We start from the raw sequence: 18,578 nt of genomic DNA, 5'->3' as shown, positions 1-18,578 counted from the left end.
TGAGTTGCCTGGGCGTGGGGCTCCATCTGAGGCCGGAGCGGAAGGACGCAGACCACTGGCTCAGGCACCGTGTCCTCCACCCCACCGTCCAGTTAGACCTGGGGCAAAATGCTTTCCGTGCGCGGTTTCCGTCGAAGGTAAGGTGAAGGATGGGGCCCCTGTGAGGATTAGCTAGGATAGCGTGTGTGCGTCTCACGTGGGGGACTTTTGTCGGTGACCGTTAGTGACGTCACGTCCGGGCTTGCGGTGTCGTTGCCTGAGTGGATGTGCCCCGGAGGTGCCCAGGTGGGAGGCTCAGACCTTGTGGAGCACGTCTTTTTTTTTTTCTTAATGTTCATTTATTTTTGAGAGAGAGAGAGAGAGACTGTGAGTGAGCACGAGCGGGGGGCGGGGTGGGGTGCAGAGAGAGGGGAACAGAGGATCCGAAGTGGGCTCTGAGCTGACAGCAGAGAGCCCAGTGCGGGGCTCGAACTCACGAACCATGAGACCGTGCCCTGAGCCGAAATCGAGAGCCGGACGTTTCACTGACCGAGCTACCAGGCGCCCCTGTGGCTCCTCTCTGAACGCGGTCAGAGGAGCTGAGCCCGGGACACATGTTCCCCGGGAGGTACTGGGCAGGTGCCCAGACCACCCGCTCCCCAGAGCCCCGCGTCCCTGGTTGCCTGGAGTCCAGCCAGATTCAGAGTCACAGCCGGTTCTGTGGGGTTCAGCATTCAGCAGCCCGTCGGCTTCCTCGCTGAGAGGCCGGGGCGGCCGGGGCCCAGGGGGAGGAGGGCTCCCTGCGCCCGTCTGTCGTGGTAGTCTCCTGCGGCTGTGGTAACAAAGCCCCACAAACCGGGGGGCTCCAAGTAGCAGGAATTTGTTCTCTTGCCGTTCTGGGGGCCAGGAGTCCGCATCCAGGTGGCGGCAGGGCTGTGCTCCCTTCGGGGCTCTTCTGGGGGCCGCTGGTGGTCATGGGCTGTGGCCGCACCGCCCCGTCTCTGCCTCCGTGTTCACGTGACCTCTCCCCTGCCTGCGTCGGACCTCCCCTCCGCCTCCCTCTCATAAGGACACTTGGGATGGCGTCCGGGGCCCGCCCAGATCATCCAGAAGCATCTCCTGTCTCAGAATCCTTAACGTAAGCCCGCCCGCCCGCAAAGACCCTGTTTCCAAAGGGGGTCGTGTCCAAGTTCTGCGGATTAGGGCCTGACGTCCTTGGGGCCACCATCAGCCCACGACGCCCTGCCAGGACCTGGGAGGTGAGGAGCCAGGTGGGGTCGCCAGGGGGCGGGGCCTCCTGCCCGCGCGACCCCCTCTGGTCACCCCTCCTCCATTGCTTCCAAATGGGGTTCTGCCCTCAGCCTCCCCGTGGGCGGGACCGAGCCTTCCCCACGCTGACGTGGGCACCGGGACTGGGCGTGTTTGTGGCCTGTCCTGTCTTCCTGGGAGTGACAGAGAAAGATGTGGAGAGCAGAAGGATTTCTGTCAGCCCTGCCTGTTCCTCCAGATTCCTGTAGGGAATGGCCGAGACTATATGTGGGCAGGAGGATGTCACGTGGGGGGCCTGACATAAGGCCCGTTTGTTGACGAGGAAAATCGTTCTCAGCCTTTCGTAGGTGTTCAGGGGTGAGGCAAGGAGGCAGGCGAGGGCAGGGGATTGAGTGAGGGGGGCCGGCGGGCAGGTGGACGCAGGGTTGGCTCGTCCCCTCCTGTCCTTGGCCTGCCGCCGTCCACTCTGCCCAAGGAAGCGGCTGTGAGGGGTCGGGAGAGGTGCGGGGAGGTGGGGGGCGAAGGGGGAGGGTGAAGGGGGCGGGAACGGAGGTGACAGTCCGGGTGCAGGTAATGGGAGACGGCCGGGCTCCCGCAGAGAGGAACCAAGGGCTACTGAGTCACCATGAGGGCCTCCCCCTCCTCCGACCCTTCGGCTAGATTTGTCAGACAAAACACCATGCGGTATTTGGGACATATTTAGACTAAAAAGTTACTCATTTTTTACCTGAAATTCACACTTCACCGGGTGTCCTGTATGTTTAACTCGCTAAAGCCGACAACTCCGTAGTCCCGCTGTGCCCGGGCTGAAAAACCACAAACAATAAATATTGAGTAGAGATAAGAAAGGAAAGTCAGGGGGCACCTGGGTGGCTCAGGTCACGATCTCGTGGTTTGTGGGTTTGAGCCCCGTGTCAGGCTCTGTGCTGACAGCCTGGAGCCTGGAGCCTCCTTTGGATTCTTTTTTTTTTTTTTTTTTTTTTTAATTTTTTTTTTTTGATGTTTATTTTTTTCTGAGTGGGGGAGGGTCAGAGAGAGAGGGAGACACAAAATCCGTAGCAGGCTCCAGGCTCCGAGCTGTCAACACAGAACCCGATGTGGGGCTCAAACTCAGGGACCGCGAGATCATGACCTGAGCTGAAGTAGGAGGCTTAACTGCCTGAGCCCCCCAGGTGCCCCAAGCCTGCTTTGGATTCTGTGTCTCCCCCCTCTCTGCCCCTCCCCCGCTCCTGCTCTGTCTCTCTCTCTCTCCTTCAAAAAATAAAAAAAGTTAAAAATAAATAAGTAAATAAATATTTAAAAAAAGAAAGTCAATTAACAACAGGAAGGGAAAATCGAGATGGCTTAGCCCCCGTATTTCAAGATATTGAGCTAGAATTTGTTTCTGGAATGGAGAATAGCCCCCCAGGCCCATCAGCTACAGATCCCGGAGGGTCGCAGTTCCCGCTTGGCGTGCTCCTGACTCTCGGCAGTGGTCAGGCAGGTGCCCAGAGCAAGCCGGGCTCCCGGGAGGTCTGCCCGCTGGCTGCGGGGGTAGGTTGGCCTCAGTCTGCCCTTTGGGTCCTGCTGGGTCCTGGCCGTGGGGGCTGGGCGGGGGCGGGCTGCGGCTTCCGGCCCTCCTCTGAGCTCCTGGTCGGCGTGGCGCTTCCCCTCCGTTAGGACTTCTGAAGTTCACGGCCTCGGTGTGTCCTCACCTCTGGCAGGTGGACCCTGAGTGGATCCGGATCCTGCCTGGCCCCGCGTTCCCCTGCTCGCGGATGGGTCCCGATGCCCACACGTGCTCCGAGTGTGGGTGCCGCTCCCTCAGAAGGACGTCGGAGGTGACCTAGTGCCACCCCTGGGCTGACAGCAGACGCGGCTGGCGTGTGGGCCCGCCGGTCCGCAGGACAGTTGGGGCGTCCGTGGGCATTGGAGGAGATAGTGGGGTCCGAGCTGAGCCGGGGAGCGGTGAAGGATGGGGAGGAGTGAATTCTCCGAAGGAGTCGGGCTGCCTGGTCTCCCGTGCGTCCCCCTGACCTTCCGTGGGTGGCCGTGCCGTCCGCCAGCAGCGGCTGGCACCGGGACGGAGGCGGGGCCGTCACTGTCACTGTTGAGAACGGTCTTCCTGTGCTGCCGAAGGAGCCGGTCCGCAGCCGCCGAACGAATGAAGGCGCCCACGGGTGAGGCAGGCGCGGGACGGTCCTGAGGCGGTGACCACAGGCCTGCCCGCCAGGCACACTGCGGTTTGGGCTGGCCTCGGCAGGCAGGCTGGGTCCCCAGAGAAGCGATGAGCCCGAGGGAAGGTGCGGGCAGGTGGAGGCGGGCCTGGTGGCTTCAGGGCAGGTGCCGAGTGAGCGGGAGAAGGCGCGGGGCTGAGCTCTGCCCCGGAGGCCAGGTGACGGCGGGCTGCTGCGGGGCGCTGGGGGTCTGGCTCGCCTCCCTCCTGCCGAGCTTCCTTCCGTAATCGAGGTCTTTCTTAAACTCCTTCTTGTGTGGAAAACGTCCTTCATGTGACGTGAATAAAGGAAGTCACGTCGCGGCGCCCCCGCCTCAGTAGCTTTGTGCCGTCCAGCACGGCGGAGGGAGTGCAGAACGACAGGGGAGAGTCCGCGGGGCAGGCCAGTGACCGGGCCCCTGCGTGTGCTCGGGGGACGCTGGTTGTGGATGTGGACGCCCATGCCTGGTGTCGTCCCAGGCTGCAGACTGCCCCACCCCCGAGCCCCTGTGAGCCCGGTATGACAGGGCGCACTGCCCTAGTGGTCGAGGTCTCACGTGTTGATTTCTCTTTGAGATGAGAGAGCATGTGACGTTTGCTCCTCTTGATGGGCTCGCCCACAGATTTTGCTTGATGTAAACTTTATGTCCCAAAAGATTAGAATCCCTCAGGAGATATATGAGTGTTTTTGAGCCAGTGAAACGGACCTTTGTAATTTAAATGATAGTCTTTCTGCCGAATGTAGACTTTGTCCTCCTCACGCTAGGAAAAGGGCCAGTGCTGGGTTAGAACTGCTGCTGGGAGCCGGCCGGGGCCCGTAGGTGGGACACCGGGAGCCGGCCGGGGACACCTGTGCCGCTGGGCACCATCCTGTCCCCGCAGGCCCTTGTGTCTGGAGGGCTTTGGGCACTTGCGGTGGTCGCGGGCCTCCCTGTGTGGCCACCGAGCCATGACTGGGGCCTGTGACTAGGACTGGGGAGCAGGGGCCGAGGGGGGCTCAGCCGCCCCCCCACCCCCACCCGCACCACCGCCCACTCAGGGCCACGAAAGTTCTCCTGAAGGAGGAGGCTGGGGAAGTTTCCGGCTAGTGTTTCAAGCTTTCTTTATGTAGTCAGTATGACATTAGCATAACTCTTTTTTCGACTCCACGGTATTTTCGGTGTTTTCGGAATTCCTAATGCTATTAGGCTGCGGGTAGTAACTGTACATACGTTTTTCTGATGTGTTCCGAGAGACGAGACCTTCAAGTTGCCAGTGTTTAAGCTCTTCTCTCTTTTTCTTATTTCTTTCTCCTCTTTCCTGATTGCTTATAATCGCCCTGTTTCCTGATCCGAGAGCTGCTTTGCTGTTGGAGTAAGTTCTGGTCTCCCCTGCTGATCCCCGCGGGGGTGGGGGGTGGGGGCTGGGGGGGCTGCTTAGCGAGGGGCAGGCTCTTCCTGGGGAGTGGGAAGCCCGGCCAGGAGGGCAGACAAGTCGCGCTCTCAGATCCGAGGTCCCTGCGGCTTGGCCTCTTGGTTTCTTTGGACGTGAAGTGTTGAAACCTCAGGAACCGGCATTAAATAAAGCCCCACGCACAAAGGCTGCATAATCACAAAGTGCCGAGCTGGAGCATTTTCTGTGTTGTGCTTTTCTGTTCAGCCTTCTATAAATCAGTCAACAAGCACACACGCTAATCATCCCTGTGGCTGCTGAGCTGCCCCCCAGGCTGGATTGGCGTCACATTGGGGGACGAGGCCACCGAGGAACCGAGACAGACTCTTTGAGGGCCAGGTAAGTAATTTTGTCGGTAGAAAAACCTCAAGGGAGGTCAGCCTCTCACGTGCTGACAGCGAAGCGAGAGGCGGCCGGGGGCGTGCCGACGGGCCCAAGCGGAATTAGCCGAGTGTGTTCAGTCATGACTGGGCAGCCTCGCTTTCCTCGTTGGCGCGACCTGCGAGGTCCCAGCGGGGAGGTAGTCATCCGGTGGCCCTTTCCCTCAGCCAGCGTGTTCCGCTCGGTCGTCCGTTTCTCTCAGGTGTGCACGGTATGATTTCCTGACTCAGCACATCACAGATTAGGTTTGAGGGAACGTATTTCGGAACGTTAAGCATGCATCGCTGCCCGGAAACAAATGCAGGCTGCTCTGTGTCGATAGTAGGAGTGAGAGCAAGTCAAGTGAAATCGTTCACGGTTTTGCTCGTCACCGCTGCTGCGTAACAGGTAGTCCCTGGCACGTGGCGGCAGAGGACGACCCGCGTTTCTCACCTCGCAGCTTCTGTGGTCGGCACTGTGAGGCTTAGTTGGGTCCTTTGTCCCAGAGCTGTGCCCGCGGTGGTGGCCAGGCCGCAGCGGGGGACGGTCTGCATCCGGGCTCGGCTCTCGTGGGGGCGGCGGCCCGGGAAGATGTGACGCAGCTGCCGGCAGGCCTCGTGACCTCGCCGGCTGGCGGCCTGAGACATCGTTCTTTGCCGCGGGGGCTGCTTCTTAAGGCAGCTCGCGACCCGGCAGCTGACTTCCTTCGGAGTGAGCGAGGGAAAGCTGAGGAAGACAAAAACCAGTGTCTATAGTGCTCTAGGAAGTGACGTCTCCTCCCTTCTGCCCTGTTTACTAGGGGTGAGGTGCCAAGTTCAGCCCAGATCCCAGGGGGAGGGACTGCCGAGGGCGGGACGACTAGGAGGGTGCCATCGACTTGTATCACAAACACAGAGAGGCGGCAGGGGGCTCTGTCACTGTCCAGCCTCCGGCCCCAGTGAGCCCCGTCCCCCCCACGTGCAGAACACTCCTCCCGAGACCCTCCCACAGCAGCGCCGGCTCCAAGTCCCGAGTCCCGCCACGTAGACGGACTCCAGGCGTGGGTCGGCGGCCCGGATGTCGCTCCCGGGCACAGCCCCCCGAGCACCCCCGCTCCCCATCCGGACCTGGGGAGGCCGCTCTCAGCCCCTCCACCTACAGCGGAGCGTGGGACGGCCGCTGCAGACACGCCTGCTGCTGACGAGGGCGTGCGAGGGCACGAGGGGTCCTCGGTGTGTCAGTGCTGCCTGGCAGGTGTGCAGGTGCCCGGCTGGGTCCCCGGTATTTGTGGAACGGATGCGGACAGGCACCAGCTTGCTCCGTTGTATCAGCAGAGCCGTTGTAGGGCCTCGGGTGTTTAGGGGAAAGCGTGAGATTGTACACGCGGAAGGCACTGCCGTCCAGTAGCCGTTTTAGAAGAATGTCCTTCTTTCGCCCCCGAGTCCAAGATGTCTTTTAGGGAGGGCACGGGAAATCTCCCTTGCCCGGTCCGTGGGGGGCGCGAGCCCACCCCTCTAGGACGTCCGGGGGCTCGTCGACGGCGCACTGCTGGTGTCTCTCGGGCTCTTCGTGTCAGGGCCGCGCCGTGGACGCCGGTGGGGACCTCTGGGAGCATCGCCCGCCGCGCACCCGGCCGGCTGGCTCGGGTGAGTTCGGTCCGCGCCTCTGCCGACGCGGACGTGGGGGCAGCGGCCCGACCCCCCCAAGGCAGCCCCGCGCCGGCTCGAGCTTGCGCCACGGGTGAATAAAAAGAAACGCGCCCGGCGAGTCCAACAAACGGCACGAACGGGAGGCTGCTCCCAGACAAGGGACACGCAGTTCATCGCGACCGCCGTCGCCACGGGCAGACTCACACACAGAATGCCTCGTTCGGCGCCTCCCTTGCCGTTCGTTGACCGTCGCGCTCACAGACGTGTTGGGACAGGCCACCCTTCCCTTGTGGAGCTGCCACAGGTTTGAAGTCTCGGGGACGGGTTTACGGCTCGGCTGCTCGCACGAGTGCTGGAGGGGGCGGCCGCACGTGGGGAGCGTGGCCAGGCTGCGGGCGCCCTGTGGACACAGCGTGGGGACACGGCCGCCGTGACCCTGCCGCGACACCACACCTGGGCCTGCCGGTCAGCCGCCTTCTCCCCGCTCGCGTGTTTGTCCTTCCGCCCGCCTGTGGGGAGCCGCAGAAGCTCCCAGGGCTCTGCCGTCCTCTGGTGTTTTCTGGCAGGTTCTGTTCCTTCATACAAGACCTGTCTTCTCTCTCTGACAGTTTTTATTTTATTTTATTTTTTTAACGTTTATTCATTTTTTGAGAGACAGAGTGAGACACAGAGTATGAGCGGGGGAGGGGCAGAGAGAGGGAGACACAGAATCCGAAGCAGGCTCCGGGCTCCCAGCCGTCAGCACAGAGCCCGACGCGGGGCTCGAACTCCTAAATGGCGAGATCGTGACCTGAGCCGAAGTCGGACGCTCAACTGACTGAGCCCCCCAGGCGCCCCTCTCTGACAGTTTGATGGGACTCATTTCACTTACCCTGCGCAGCATTTGGTGGCCACTTTGTTTGAAGGTTCCCGTTTGTCTGTAGCTCGGGAAAAGAGTCCGTTAATTTTTGGACCAACTAACCAACCAGGTTTTATTGGGTAAACATTGACTACCACTAATGAATTTAGTCAGTCTGTCCATCCACCCACCCACCCACCCACCCATCCATCTGTCCACCCCCCCTCCCTCTCCATCCATCTGTCCTTCCCTCCGTCCTCCATCTGTCCATCCATCCACCCATCCATCCATCCATGCACCTCTCCATCTATCCCCCCCCAATCCCTCCATCCATCCATCCATCACTTCCATGCCCCGCCCCCCATCTCTGGACCTGTCTCCAAGACTCTCTGAAGAGAATTTTGTTTTCCACATAATGTACAATTTAAGTCCTACAACCCAAATGCACCCTACCAACCTGGGGAACCCTTTCTGGCTGCCCTCTGTGGGTGATGTAGCGACAGACGAACAGAGAGACTTATCACCGAATTATCCACGTTTTCTTCCCCTCCAGTCCCGCTTGTCCCCTTGGCGGCTTCCTGCTCCAGCCTATTCTGTACCGATCCTGCCCCTGGTCCCCCTGGTCCCCCTGGTCCGCCTGCTCCCTCTAGAGGCTGCCCTGTGTTTGGGGTTTTGTAGACTCTGTTCACTTGTTCTTCTGTTTGTGGTAGCCTTTTCCTGAGGCCGCCTCTTTGTGCATGTGTGTGCGTCCTGGTTGGGGTTCTGGGAGTCTCTTTGGGACCCCGCTTGTGTCCGCTTCTGCCCGTGTGTCTGGCTGGTCACTGAGACAGAAGCAGCTTTGAGGAAGAGTTTGTTTCGACCGTTAAGTTTGAGGTGCCCCCAGACTTGCGGGAGGGTGTGGGTGGGAGATCAGCATGTGGGAGACCCTGGCCTCGAGGGGTCCAGTCGCTCGGGGCGGAGGGAGCGAGCTGGGACCCCCACACTCGAGGCCAAGCAGAGCAGGACCCGGAAGGGGGAGGCGCAGCGTGTTGAGTTTGTTGAGAAGCCAGGGAATGCAGACCCAGCAGAGTCCGTGGGACGCGGCTCCCTGGGCTCGTTGGTGGCCAGGCGAGCGTGTTTGCGGGCACGAGGGGCCGGAGGCCCGTTTGCAGAGGGAGGGCGAGGGTGGGAGGCGGGGTGCGGAGACCCCAGGAGGGTGAGCCTTGGAGGCGCTGCCGAGGGGAGGAGAGGCGCTGCGGGAAGATGAGTCCGGCGAGAGCCTTCCTCCTCTCCAGTTCAGGGGGGCTCGGGGACTGTGAGAAGCTGTGCGGTGGCCCACTTGAGAGGGAGCCACGTCACGCCAGGGGAGAAGGGCAGTGGGCGTGGCAGCTTCCTGAGAGAGTGGGGGCCTGGGGGGGAGGCCTAGGCGGAGAAGCCAACCCGAAGTGGGAGGGTGTGCGCAGGGGGCGAGGGGGGAGGCTGTGCACACCGGCCGCGTGGCCGCTGGGCTGGCGGGACTTGTCTGTTCCCTGCAAAGGAGAGCAGCAGGGGGCCGAAGATGGGTGGGTTCGGGTGCTCATGAGCGGAGCAGGACCCCTCAGGGGCTGAGGAGCATGACTTCGGGGCGGGGCCCAGGCCCCCCGGGCAACGGTGGCCGCACAGCACGTGCTGTGGAGAAAGCCCGCCGCCAGCTCCCCTGGGGTGGGTTGTCCCCAGGTGGGCGCGGAGGATGTGAGCGTGGACGAGGATCTGAGCGGGCTCTTTCCCGGTGGACGGGAGGCCGAGGGGGAAGGGCAGGGGTCACCAGGGAGCAGGGGTGAGGCCACGGTCGGAGAGGAGCCGGCGGGACACAGGTGGCCCTGAGAGGGCTGGCCAGGGTGAGGAGGAGGAGGCTTTGGGGTGAGGAGGCCCAGGGATGGCGGAGGCTGGGGTGACACAGCTGGTGGACTGCAGGGGCCGGTAGGGTGGGGGGGGGGGTGCGGCCTGGGCCCAGGGGAGGCGTGCCGTCCTAGGTGCATAGATGGATGGGGTGGGGTAGGTGGAAGTCAGGGACCAAAGAGGAGGAGTGGGGGGAGGGGGAGGGGGGTGTGGGGGAGGGGGAGGAGGTGCTTCTAGCAAAAGGCGTGTTTGTCGCGCAGAGTGAGGTGGTGGGTGGCCGAGTGTGGGAAATGGGTTCGTAGCTGCGGGGAGGGCTCTCAGCTGTTAGGCCTTAGGGTCACCCACGAGAGGAGGACTTTGAAGCTAGAGAGGAAAGGGGTCCTGGAGGGAGGAGGGACAGGGGCATGGAGCTGGTGGCACCATTTTGCGGGGCACAGCGGGTGGGGGCCGAGACTGCCCTCGGGTCCCTGCCGCGTGTGCTGTGCCCTCGGGTCACTTGGAGGCGCTCCCTGAGCCGCAGGTGTGCAGCCGGCGAGTCCGCGGGCGCCTCCCAGTGCCCTTGTCCCTGAGCCGTGGGGTCCTCCAAGGAAGGGCCCGTTCCCTCACGTGGCAGTCCTGGCCTTGCCCAGGTCCCACCCACAGCCCCGCTGGAGCCCCCGCTGTGCACAGGCATCGGGCGGGTGGTGGGCCAGGTCAAGGGCAACGGGAAGGGCCCCTTACGGGTGAAAGGTCAGCGGGGACGTTGGTTGTTGGTGCCTGCTAACGGCCCAGAGGGGTCTTGGTGAGCCAGGACCCCACCAGCTCGTCCTCGGGCGTTTTGGGGACCTGCCGTGCCGGGGAGGGCAGATCCCAGGTTGGTGTAGGTTTCGGGGAGGGCGGGGGAGCGTGTCCTGGGTTCTAGGGAGCTTTCCGGAGGTCAGGCGGCGGGCCGCGAGGAGCGATCAGACTGGGTGAGGCCGGGATGCAGGGACGGTCAGCGTGCGTCCTGGGGTGCGTGACTGCGCGGGGGATGCGTCGGGTCCCCGTGCACGTTGCGGGGAGGTGGCGCCTGGTGGTGTTCGGTGGCTGGAGGTGGCTTAGGGGGAGGGTACGAGGGGCGGGGTCTGCTGGCCGGGTCCCAGTCGGAGGGCGTGGCGTGGTGCCGCCAGGCTCCCGCCGCGGAGGGATGGAGGGATCGGGCGTTGGAGGGGCTGTGCGTACGGGTAGCGCCTGCTGTCCCAGCCCCAGGGCTGCCTCTGCCTCTTCTAGGGACCCCTCTGTGTGGAGACGGAGAGAGCTGGGTTCAAATCCACCGGTGACGCTCACTAGCTGCGCAGCCGTAGGAAGTTACTCGGCTTTTCCGTGTGTCCATTTGCTCATCTGCAAAATGGGAACGGTCGTACCCACGTCAGGGCGCCGTGGCTTGCGGACACGCGTGTTGCTACGTGTAAAGTCCCGGGAACAGCCCTGGAAGGCCCCCCACCGCGAGCGCTTCCTCCGCGCCCGGCGCTGTGCCCGAGCTCCCCGCTCCTCCCGCCCGGTAGTTCCCGGTCTCCCTCCGGCCGCCGCGCACCGTGGGTGCTGTGCTGTGTGGCTTTGGCCTTTCGGCCCCGTGCTCAGCTCAGTGCCTGTCGCACCGCGAATGTGACTCTGGTGGCGCAGTCGTGGCGAGCCGGGACGCCGTCCTCACAAAACGCCCCCCTGCACGGGGAGGGGTGGGGGCCGAGCCGTGGGGGGAGGGACTGCCGGTCCTCCTGCGGGCACCGAGCACACAGCGCAGTCTGGGGACTGTCTGCCTCTTCCTGCGCCTCCCTCCTTGGGGCCTGTGGGCTGCTCAGGGCCCGGCCCGTCTGTGGCTTCTGGGTCTGGGACGCTGCCGGCCCGGGTTGTATCCCGACCTCAACCTCGGGGGGCAGGAGGGGAAGCATCCGGGCAGCCGGTGTGTGTTTACTTCTAGGTCCCTCCAGTCTGAGGCATGAGTCGGTAAAGGAGTGACATTGTCACTCGGAGGGACTGATCCTGGTAGTGGGCACAGTGAGAAGGGGACCGTGTGTCCTACTGTCTGTGCTGCTGGGAAGCTGTCGCTCCTTTCTGGCCTCGATCACCTTTTCCGTGCAAGGAGGAGGCCGGACTGGACGGTGTCTTTGTCCGCTCGGCCTGCTGCAGGACACCGCGTGCGGAGCAGCTTAAACCACAGCCTGTTTGTCACCAAGGGCCAGGTGCTCACAGAGCCAGTGTGTGGCGGGGACACTTCCTGGTTCCGGATGGTCACCTTCTCCTGTCGTCACTAGGCGGAGAGCAGGGACCACGGGGGGAGGGGCGAGGTCCCTCTCTCCTCTTTTACGAGGACACCAGGGGGTAGCATTTCAACACCCTGTGAAGTGGGGACACGCCTTCAGCCCACAGCAGCCCGTCCAGGTGTTGCCACCTGTCAGAATCACCCAGAAGGTGTGTGGGGTGGGGGTGGGACCTTGTCAAAACAGGCGGCTGGACTCACTAACCCCGAATCTCCTGGTGGAGGAAAGGGGCCCAGAACAGGCACCTGAGTGGCCCAGATGGCAGAAATGCCCGTGGGCGTTGGAAACTGTGCCCTGTGGTTTCTTCTGGATTTCCCTGTCTGCCCCGCTCGTTCTACTATGAGCTGATGCGGTTTAGGGAAAAGTTAACGTGTAGGCTGTGCTTCTAAAGTGTGGCTGCAGGCACGGAGACGTGACTTGGATGAATTAGAAGGAGTTAGCGGGACACGACAGTGCGAGTCGACCAGAAATATCTGGGCAGGCCACAAAGAGGACCGTCACCCTGGGTCACGTCTCAGTGCCACGACTCTGGCGTGTGGAGGGATTACAGACGGGTGGCCGGGAGGTCTTCTGTCACCGAGGAGGGCAGGAGGGGCTCGCTGACCCCTGTCCTGGGAGGGGTCACGCCCCCCCATGCTGTTCCCTGCACCTGTGCGCCCCCCTCCCCCAGCACTAGGCTGGTTGCCTTAGCGCAGGCTCCGTGGCTGCGGAACAGTGACCGCGGCACGACTCTGTTCCCTCTATTCCCTCAGTTCTGGGGGTGGCCGGTCAAAATCAGTGTCACCTGCTGCGGTCACAGTGCGGGCAGGGCCCTTCGTCCTGGGGCCGCAGGGGAGAGTCTGTCCCCTCACCTTTTGTGGCTTCTAGAGGCGCTCTGTTTGTGCGCTCTGTGGCCCTTCCTCTGCCTTCACAGCCTGCTGCTCTGGCCTCGGCCTCTCTCTGACTCTGAGCCTCCTGCCTGCCTCTGGTGAGGACCCTGTGACCCTGGGGCCTGTCCGGATTATCCAGGATAAGCTCCTGGATGGCGGCTCCTGGAGGGGGGTGTCGGGGGTTGGGCATATCTGGTGGGGGAGCACCATTCGGCCTGTAAGAAAGAGGCCCAATGAGAGACCCTAAGACACTATTCTTGGCCAACTTTAATATACGCGTTTCTAGTGACGACTAGCGAATAGTTGGATGTCCATAGTCCTGAAATGATTAATTTATCGCCACTTAGGTATTAAGCGATATGGCGATTTAGAAATAAAGTGTTCTCCTGTGACTCTTACCTCCCAGGATGATTTTATTCAAACCCGCGTCCCGCACACCACGTTCTCTGTGTCGCCACGTCCGCCCGTGGGGCCGCCTCGGAGCAAACCTTTCTGTTCTCCAGCTCCGTCTCTAACGCGCTCCCCTGGCGGACGAGACCCCGCACGTGTTGTCACAACGCGCCCCACCTGACGCCCCGGGAGAGGATGCTGGCAGCTGGCGCCTGCTTCCTCGGGACTTGCCCCCCCCGCCCCCCCCCTGCTTTACCCTGTGCCGATGGTGCCTCGATTTCACCGGGGTAAATCCCAGCCGTGAGCATGACTGTGCCGCGTCCTGTGTGTCCTCCTCGTGGGGCATCAGGTCTGGGCTGGGCCTGGGACCCTGACGCAGGTGTTTTCTGTGACAACCAGTACTTTTAATGATGAAGTCATCCCCTGGAAGGATTAAGGTTCCTATTCCCTTTTTTGTTGTTTTACCTGTTCTGTCCGGTGGCCTCTGTGGTTGACTGAGGTGGTTTCAGACTGACGTATTTTCCCCCACATGGTATCTTGTTCGAAGGCAATTAATCGAGGGAGGTGGCGGGATATGAGAGACACAAGCTGACTCTTCCCTGAGGGAGAACTGGTCGTGACGGAGGGGCTGTGATCAAACGGGGGGTCGGCCAGGTCACCCAGGTGCCTTTCTACCCCAGGTGTGTGGCCCGCGCTGCCTTTCGCTCTGGCTCCTCCCCTCCGGTTAAGACGCCGTCAGGGTGGCCGGGAGGGGTGCCTGGGCCTGCGCAGGAGCTGGGAGCCTCCCCTGCGGCGGCCCTCGGACTTCCCATCCGGGCAGGCGGCACTGCCACCGCCCTGTGTTCCTCGGCCCTGAACGGTTGGACGGGCGTCCCTTCCGGGAGACACGCTGTCTGCTCGTGGGAAGTTTCTTAGGCTGACCTGAAGGTTCCCTGTGCAGGCTGCTGCTTCTCTCTCACTCGGACATTTGTGTGGTGACCAGAGACTCTTCCTGTGGTGGCTTTTGTCACGAGCTACATTTTTATGTTTAGGAGATACCGGTAAGCAACGGGAACACGGGATGTTTAATAACAGGCCGTCTGTTCTCTCCCTCAGGGCGTCACTTCAAGAAGCAGCACGGTAGGCTCAGGCATTCCCTGAGCGCGGCCGCTGGACTAACGAGCTATGCCCCTGGTGTCGCAGGCCCGGCGAGATGTATAGAGCAGGGGACGCGGTGCAGCGTCCGCCTCACGGGCCGGCGCCCCCTCGCCTGAGGAGTGTGGAGGTGGCCAGAGGACGGGCAGGGTACGGCTTCACGCTCTCTGGCCAGGCGCCGTGTGTGCTCAGCTGTGTCCTGAGAGGGAGCCCCGCGGACTTTGTGGGCCTCCGGGCCGGAGACCAGATATTTGCCGTCAACGAAATCAACGTGAAGAAAGCATCCCATGAGGACGTGGTGAAGTTAATCGGGAAATGTTCTGGTGTCCTGCACATGGTGATTGGCGAGGGCCTCGGCCACGTGGAGTCGTGTTCCAGTGATGAAGAGGTTGGATTTTACGACGGAAAAGGCTGGCTCAAGCCCAAACTCGATTCGAAAGCGTTAGGTATAAACAGAGCCGAGAGAGTCGTGGAAGAAATGCAGTCTGGTGGGATTTTCAATATGATCTTTGAAAATCCTAGTCTCCGTGCAAGCGGTTCCGAGCCCTTGAAATTGAAACAAAGATCCCTTTCGGAGTCAGCTGCCGCGCGATTCGACCTTGGACGTGAAAGCGTAAATCACCCGAATCCCAACCTGCTTTCTAAGGAGGAAATATCAAAAGTTATGAATGACGATTCCGTTTTCAGTATCGGCCCCGAGAATCACGAAGATTTTGCGTTAGATGCGAGTATTTTAAACGTGGCCATGGTCGTGGGCTACTTGGGGTCCATCGAACTTCCTTCCACGAGCTGCAACCTGGAGTCCGACAGCTTACAGGCCATCCGTGGCTGCCTGCGGCGCCTGCGGGCGGAGCAGAAGATCCACTCCCTGGTGACCATGAGGGTCCTGCACGACCGCGTGCGGCTCTGCACCGACCAGGCTGCCGTCCTGGCCGAGTACCCGGCCGAGAAGCTGGCCTTCAGCGCCGTGTGCCCAGACGACCGGCGGCTCTTCGGGCTCGTGACCATGCAGACGAGCGACGACGGGAGCCTGGCGCACGAGGACGAGGGCGCCTTGCGGACTTCCTGCCACGTGTTCATGGTGGATCCAGACCTGTTCAATCACAGGATCCACCAGGGCATCGCTCGGCGGTTTGGGCTGGAGTGCACGGCCGACCCCGACACCGGCGGCTGCCTCGAGTTCCCCGCATCCTGCCTGCCGGCCCTCCAGTTCATCTCCGTCCTGTACAGAGACATGGGCGAGCTGATCGAGGGCGTGCGGGCCCGGGCCTTTGCCGACGGGGACGCGGACGCCCACCAGAACACCAGCACCAGCAGCAACAGCGACAGCGGCATCGGCAACTTCCACCAGGAGGAGAGGAGCAGCCGAGTGCTGGTGGTCGACCTGGGTGCCGGCTCCGGCAGGCACGGCCCCGGCAGCGGCGGCGGCTGGGAGGGCGCGGGCGGGAGGGGCTCCCAGCCCCGGGGCGCCCCCTGGGGCGGGGCCTTCTGCCTCGACCCCGAGGGGGGCCCCCCGTTCGAGGCCGCCCCGCAGGCGGACAGGTGCCGGGACTTCGGTAAGCACCTAGGGCCCGCCGCTCACGTGGAGCTGCCCCCGGCCTCCTCGCGGAGCTCGGTCCCCCCTTCCAAGAGGGGCGCCGCGGGCCATGGCCAGCGGTGGCTTCCGGTGCACGTCCTGCAGGAGTGGCCGTGCGGACACGCCAGTGACCAGGAGTCGTACACGGACTCCACCGACGGGCGGTCCAGCGTCAACTGCGGCACGCTGCCCCCGCCCATGAGCAAGATTCCCGCGGACCGCTACCGGGTGGAGGGCAGCTTGGCACAGGCGCCGCTGAGCACCCAGAAGAGGGACTGGCCCAGGAAGGCCTTTGGGGTGCAGAACCTTTTCGGCCCCCATCGACAAGTTAGAAAGACTAAGGAGGACAAAAAGGTAAGCCCGCTGGGCGCGGTCTACACACGTGAGCTTGAGTTTGTGACGCGCTCTGTCCCTGGTGGAGCGGAGCGTGTTGACGGCCGAGTCTCCAGTCCCGGCTCCGTCGGGCTGCCCTGTGCCTCTGTCGCCACCACGGGGTGTGTTTGGTCACGTGCTGCAGGCTCTGTCCTGCCGGGGAGCCCTCTGGGTGCTGCCCCCTCTCTCGGGTCCTGGGCGGGACACCTGGGCGGGGCGGGTGGCGCAGCCTGGGCTGAGGCCCTCCTTCCTTCGGGCCGTTTCCTGCTGCCGGTGCCTGGGACGGTCCTGTCCCTGGCCCCTTCGGAGCCCATGCCATCTGTGGGCTCGGGCAGCACGCCCTTTTGAGGTGAGAACACAGTTTTTTTTGTTTTTGTTTTTGTTTTTTGGTTGTTAATGTTTTATTCACTTATTTATTTTTTTGAGAGAGAGAGCGTAAGCGAGGGAAGGGCAGAGAGAGGGGGACAGAGGATCTGAAGCGGGATCTGCGCTGACAGCAGCAGGCCCGATGTGGGGCTCGAACTCATAAACTGCGAGATCATGACCTGAGCGGAAGCCAGATGCTTAACGGACTGAGCCACCCAGGCGCCCCTGAGGTGAGAAAATTCTTGAAGCACAGAGACTGTTGACTTCAGGACAGGATGCTTCCCAGGGTGTGGATCCTTGCTCTGTGTCCTTCATCTGGAAAATCCTGCTGTGAAAAAAGTGGCAGCTGAACTCAGCAGTGGGCTGGTGGCTCGGCTCCCTGCTCGCCACAGATGAGCATCAGGGGGACCCGCCGGGGCCGGCACTGCCCTGAACGTGCCTGTGTCCCTTTGGGGCCCTCTGCCTCCCCCCCGGGAGCTCGGTGTGGAGCCCGAGGGCAGGAGTCAGCGTGCGGGACTTTGCTCAGCAGGGGGGTGGCCAGCGGCACTGGTGGGACAGGCCGAGAGCCACCGTGTGGCGGTCGCTGTAACCGTGGAGCGGTGTTTCCAAGGCACTTTCCTCGGAGGACTTTCGTGATTGTAAAATTCCTTTTCTGCTTGGGTCCGCGCCCTGGTTCTCAACAGTGGAAAATGTCACAACGAATCCCTCCGAGGGCGGCTGGCAGGTGAGGGCAGGGTCCGGGACAGAGGAAAGGGGAGGGGCGGCTTGGCGAATATTCTGTTGGCAATCACACCCTTCCCGTGTCGTAGTTTTCACCCTAAAACACGTTAAAGACAATAGAAAGCGGGAAGAACGGACAGACTCCCCCCCAACTTTACCTCCTCCAGGAGGCCATGGCCACATTTCCACGTATCTAAGGATGGATGTTTGTTTTTATAAACAGTTGTGATCGTGTGGGTTTTCGACTCCTGTTTCTAAACTGCGGGCGCTTGTGGTTCTGCCACAAGCACACCCCATCCCTCGTCCCCCCGCCGCCCCGGGGCTGAACCGCACGGGGCCTGTGTTCTCGGGGCGCGGCCGCCCCCGCCCGGCTCCTTCCCACCTGCCCCCGCCGAGCCGGCTGTGGCGTGGGCTTCTCCCACCCGAGCCTCCCGTCAGCTGGGGTGAGCTGGGAAGCGGAGGCCCGGAAGGTGGCCACCGTTTCCCGAAGTCAGACGCGTCAGCACCTCTTGGAGCACGTGTCCCACTAGTGCAGGCACTCTCCAGCCCCACTGCTGTTGTGTCAGCGCCCGATCACACGGGTGGACAGAAATGGGATTTGTGCGGCTCTCTGTGGACCGGGTGCCCCCTCGCCCGCCCTTCGTCTGAGGTGAAGGCCCTGTCTACAAGCTGTGGAGCTCCCGCCATCTCAGACCGCTCCCGGTGTAGCTCTGACCTCGGGGAACCCGTGGGGCAGGGGTGCTGTGGCCCCCGTTCCGCAAGCGAGGTGACTTGTCCTCGAGGGGCTGAGTGACTTCTCTAAGGTTTAAGGTGTAACAGGACGAAGCAGGGTCATGATTCAAACCGTGGGCTTTTTTTTTTTTTTTTTAAGATTTAATGTCGTTAGAGCAGTTTTAGTCTTACGATAAAAATTGAGAAAGTGCTGACACTTCCCACATACCCTCTGCCCTGACATGTGCACAGCCTCCCCCCTGTGAGCACCCCCACCAGAGAGCTGCCTCGTTACGACTGACGGACCTCCACCCCCGCGTCGTCATCACCCAGAACCCCCAGTTCGCGTCAAGGTCCCTCTCGGCGTGTGCCTTCCGCGGGCTCGGACGCACGCGTGATGGCAGGCAGACCCGCCGTTACGGTCTCGCCCGGCGCGGTCCACTGCCCTCGACATCCTGGGCCCCGAGCTGTTCTGCCCTCCCCGGCCCCCAGCCCCCGGCCCCCGCTGATCTTACCGTCCCCGCCGTCCTGCCTGTTCCGGAATGTCCCGTGGATGGTCGGCCACACGGCGTGCGGCCTTTTCAGACCGGCCGCTCGCCCTCAGTCAT

The 18,578-nt window shown here is 62.4% G+C and overlaps 1 protein-coding gene across 6 annotated transcripts in view; it reads left to right on the top strand.

The window, feature by feature from the left end:
• The window catches only part of RGS12 (regulator of G protein signaling 12), a 119,615-nt gene that overhangs the window by 9,943 nt on the left and 91,094 nt on the right, over positions 1-18,578 (top strand). For 2 of the 6 annotated variants that reach the window (XM_042985070.1, XM_042985074.1), the window contains one exon: positions 14,187-16,155. In XM_042985070.1, the coding sequence (XP_042841004.1) occupies positions 14,284-16,155 (1,872 nt within the window). In that variant the 5' untranslated portion in view covers positions 14,187-14,283. Of the gene's footprint in view, positions 1-4,497; positions 4,796-5,080; positions 5,213-14,186; positions 16,156-18,578 lie in introns of those variants that run through there. The other 4 variants (XM_042985073.1, XM_042985072.1, XM_042985069.1 and 1 more) reach the window with 4 other exon arrangements.

The sequence above is a fragment of the Panthera tigris genome, chromosome B1, assembly GCF_018350195.1.
Source record: "Panthera tigris isolate Pti1 chromosome B1, P.tigris_Pti1_mat1.1, whole genome shotgun sequence".
Lineage (NCBI taxonomy): Eukaryota > Metazoa > Chordata > Mammalia > Carnivora > Felidae > Panthera > Panthera tigris.
Note: the sequence above shows the minus strand (reverse complement) of the source record. Positions and strands in the feature narration are given on the sequence as shown.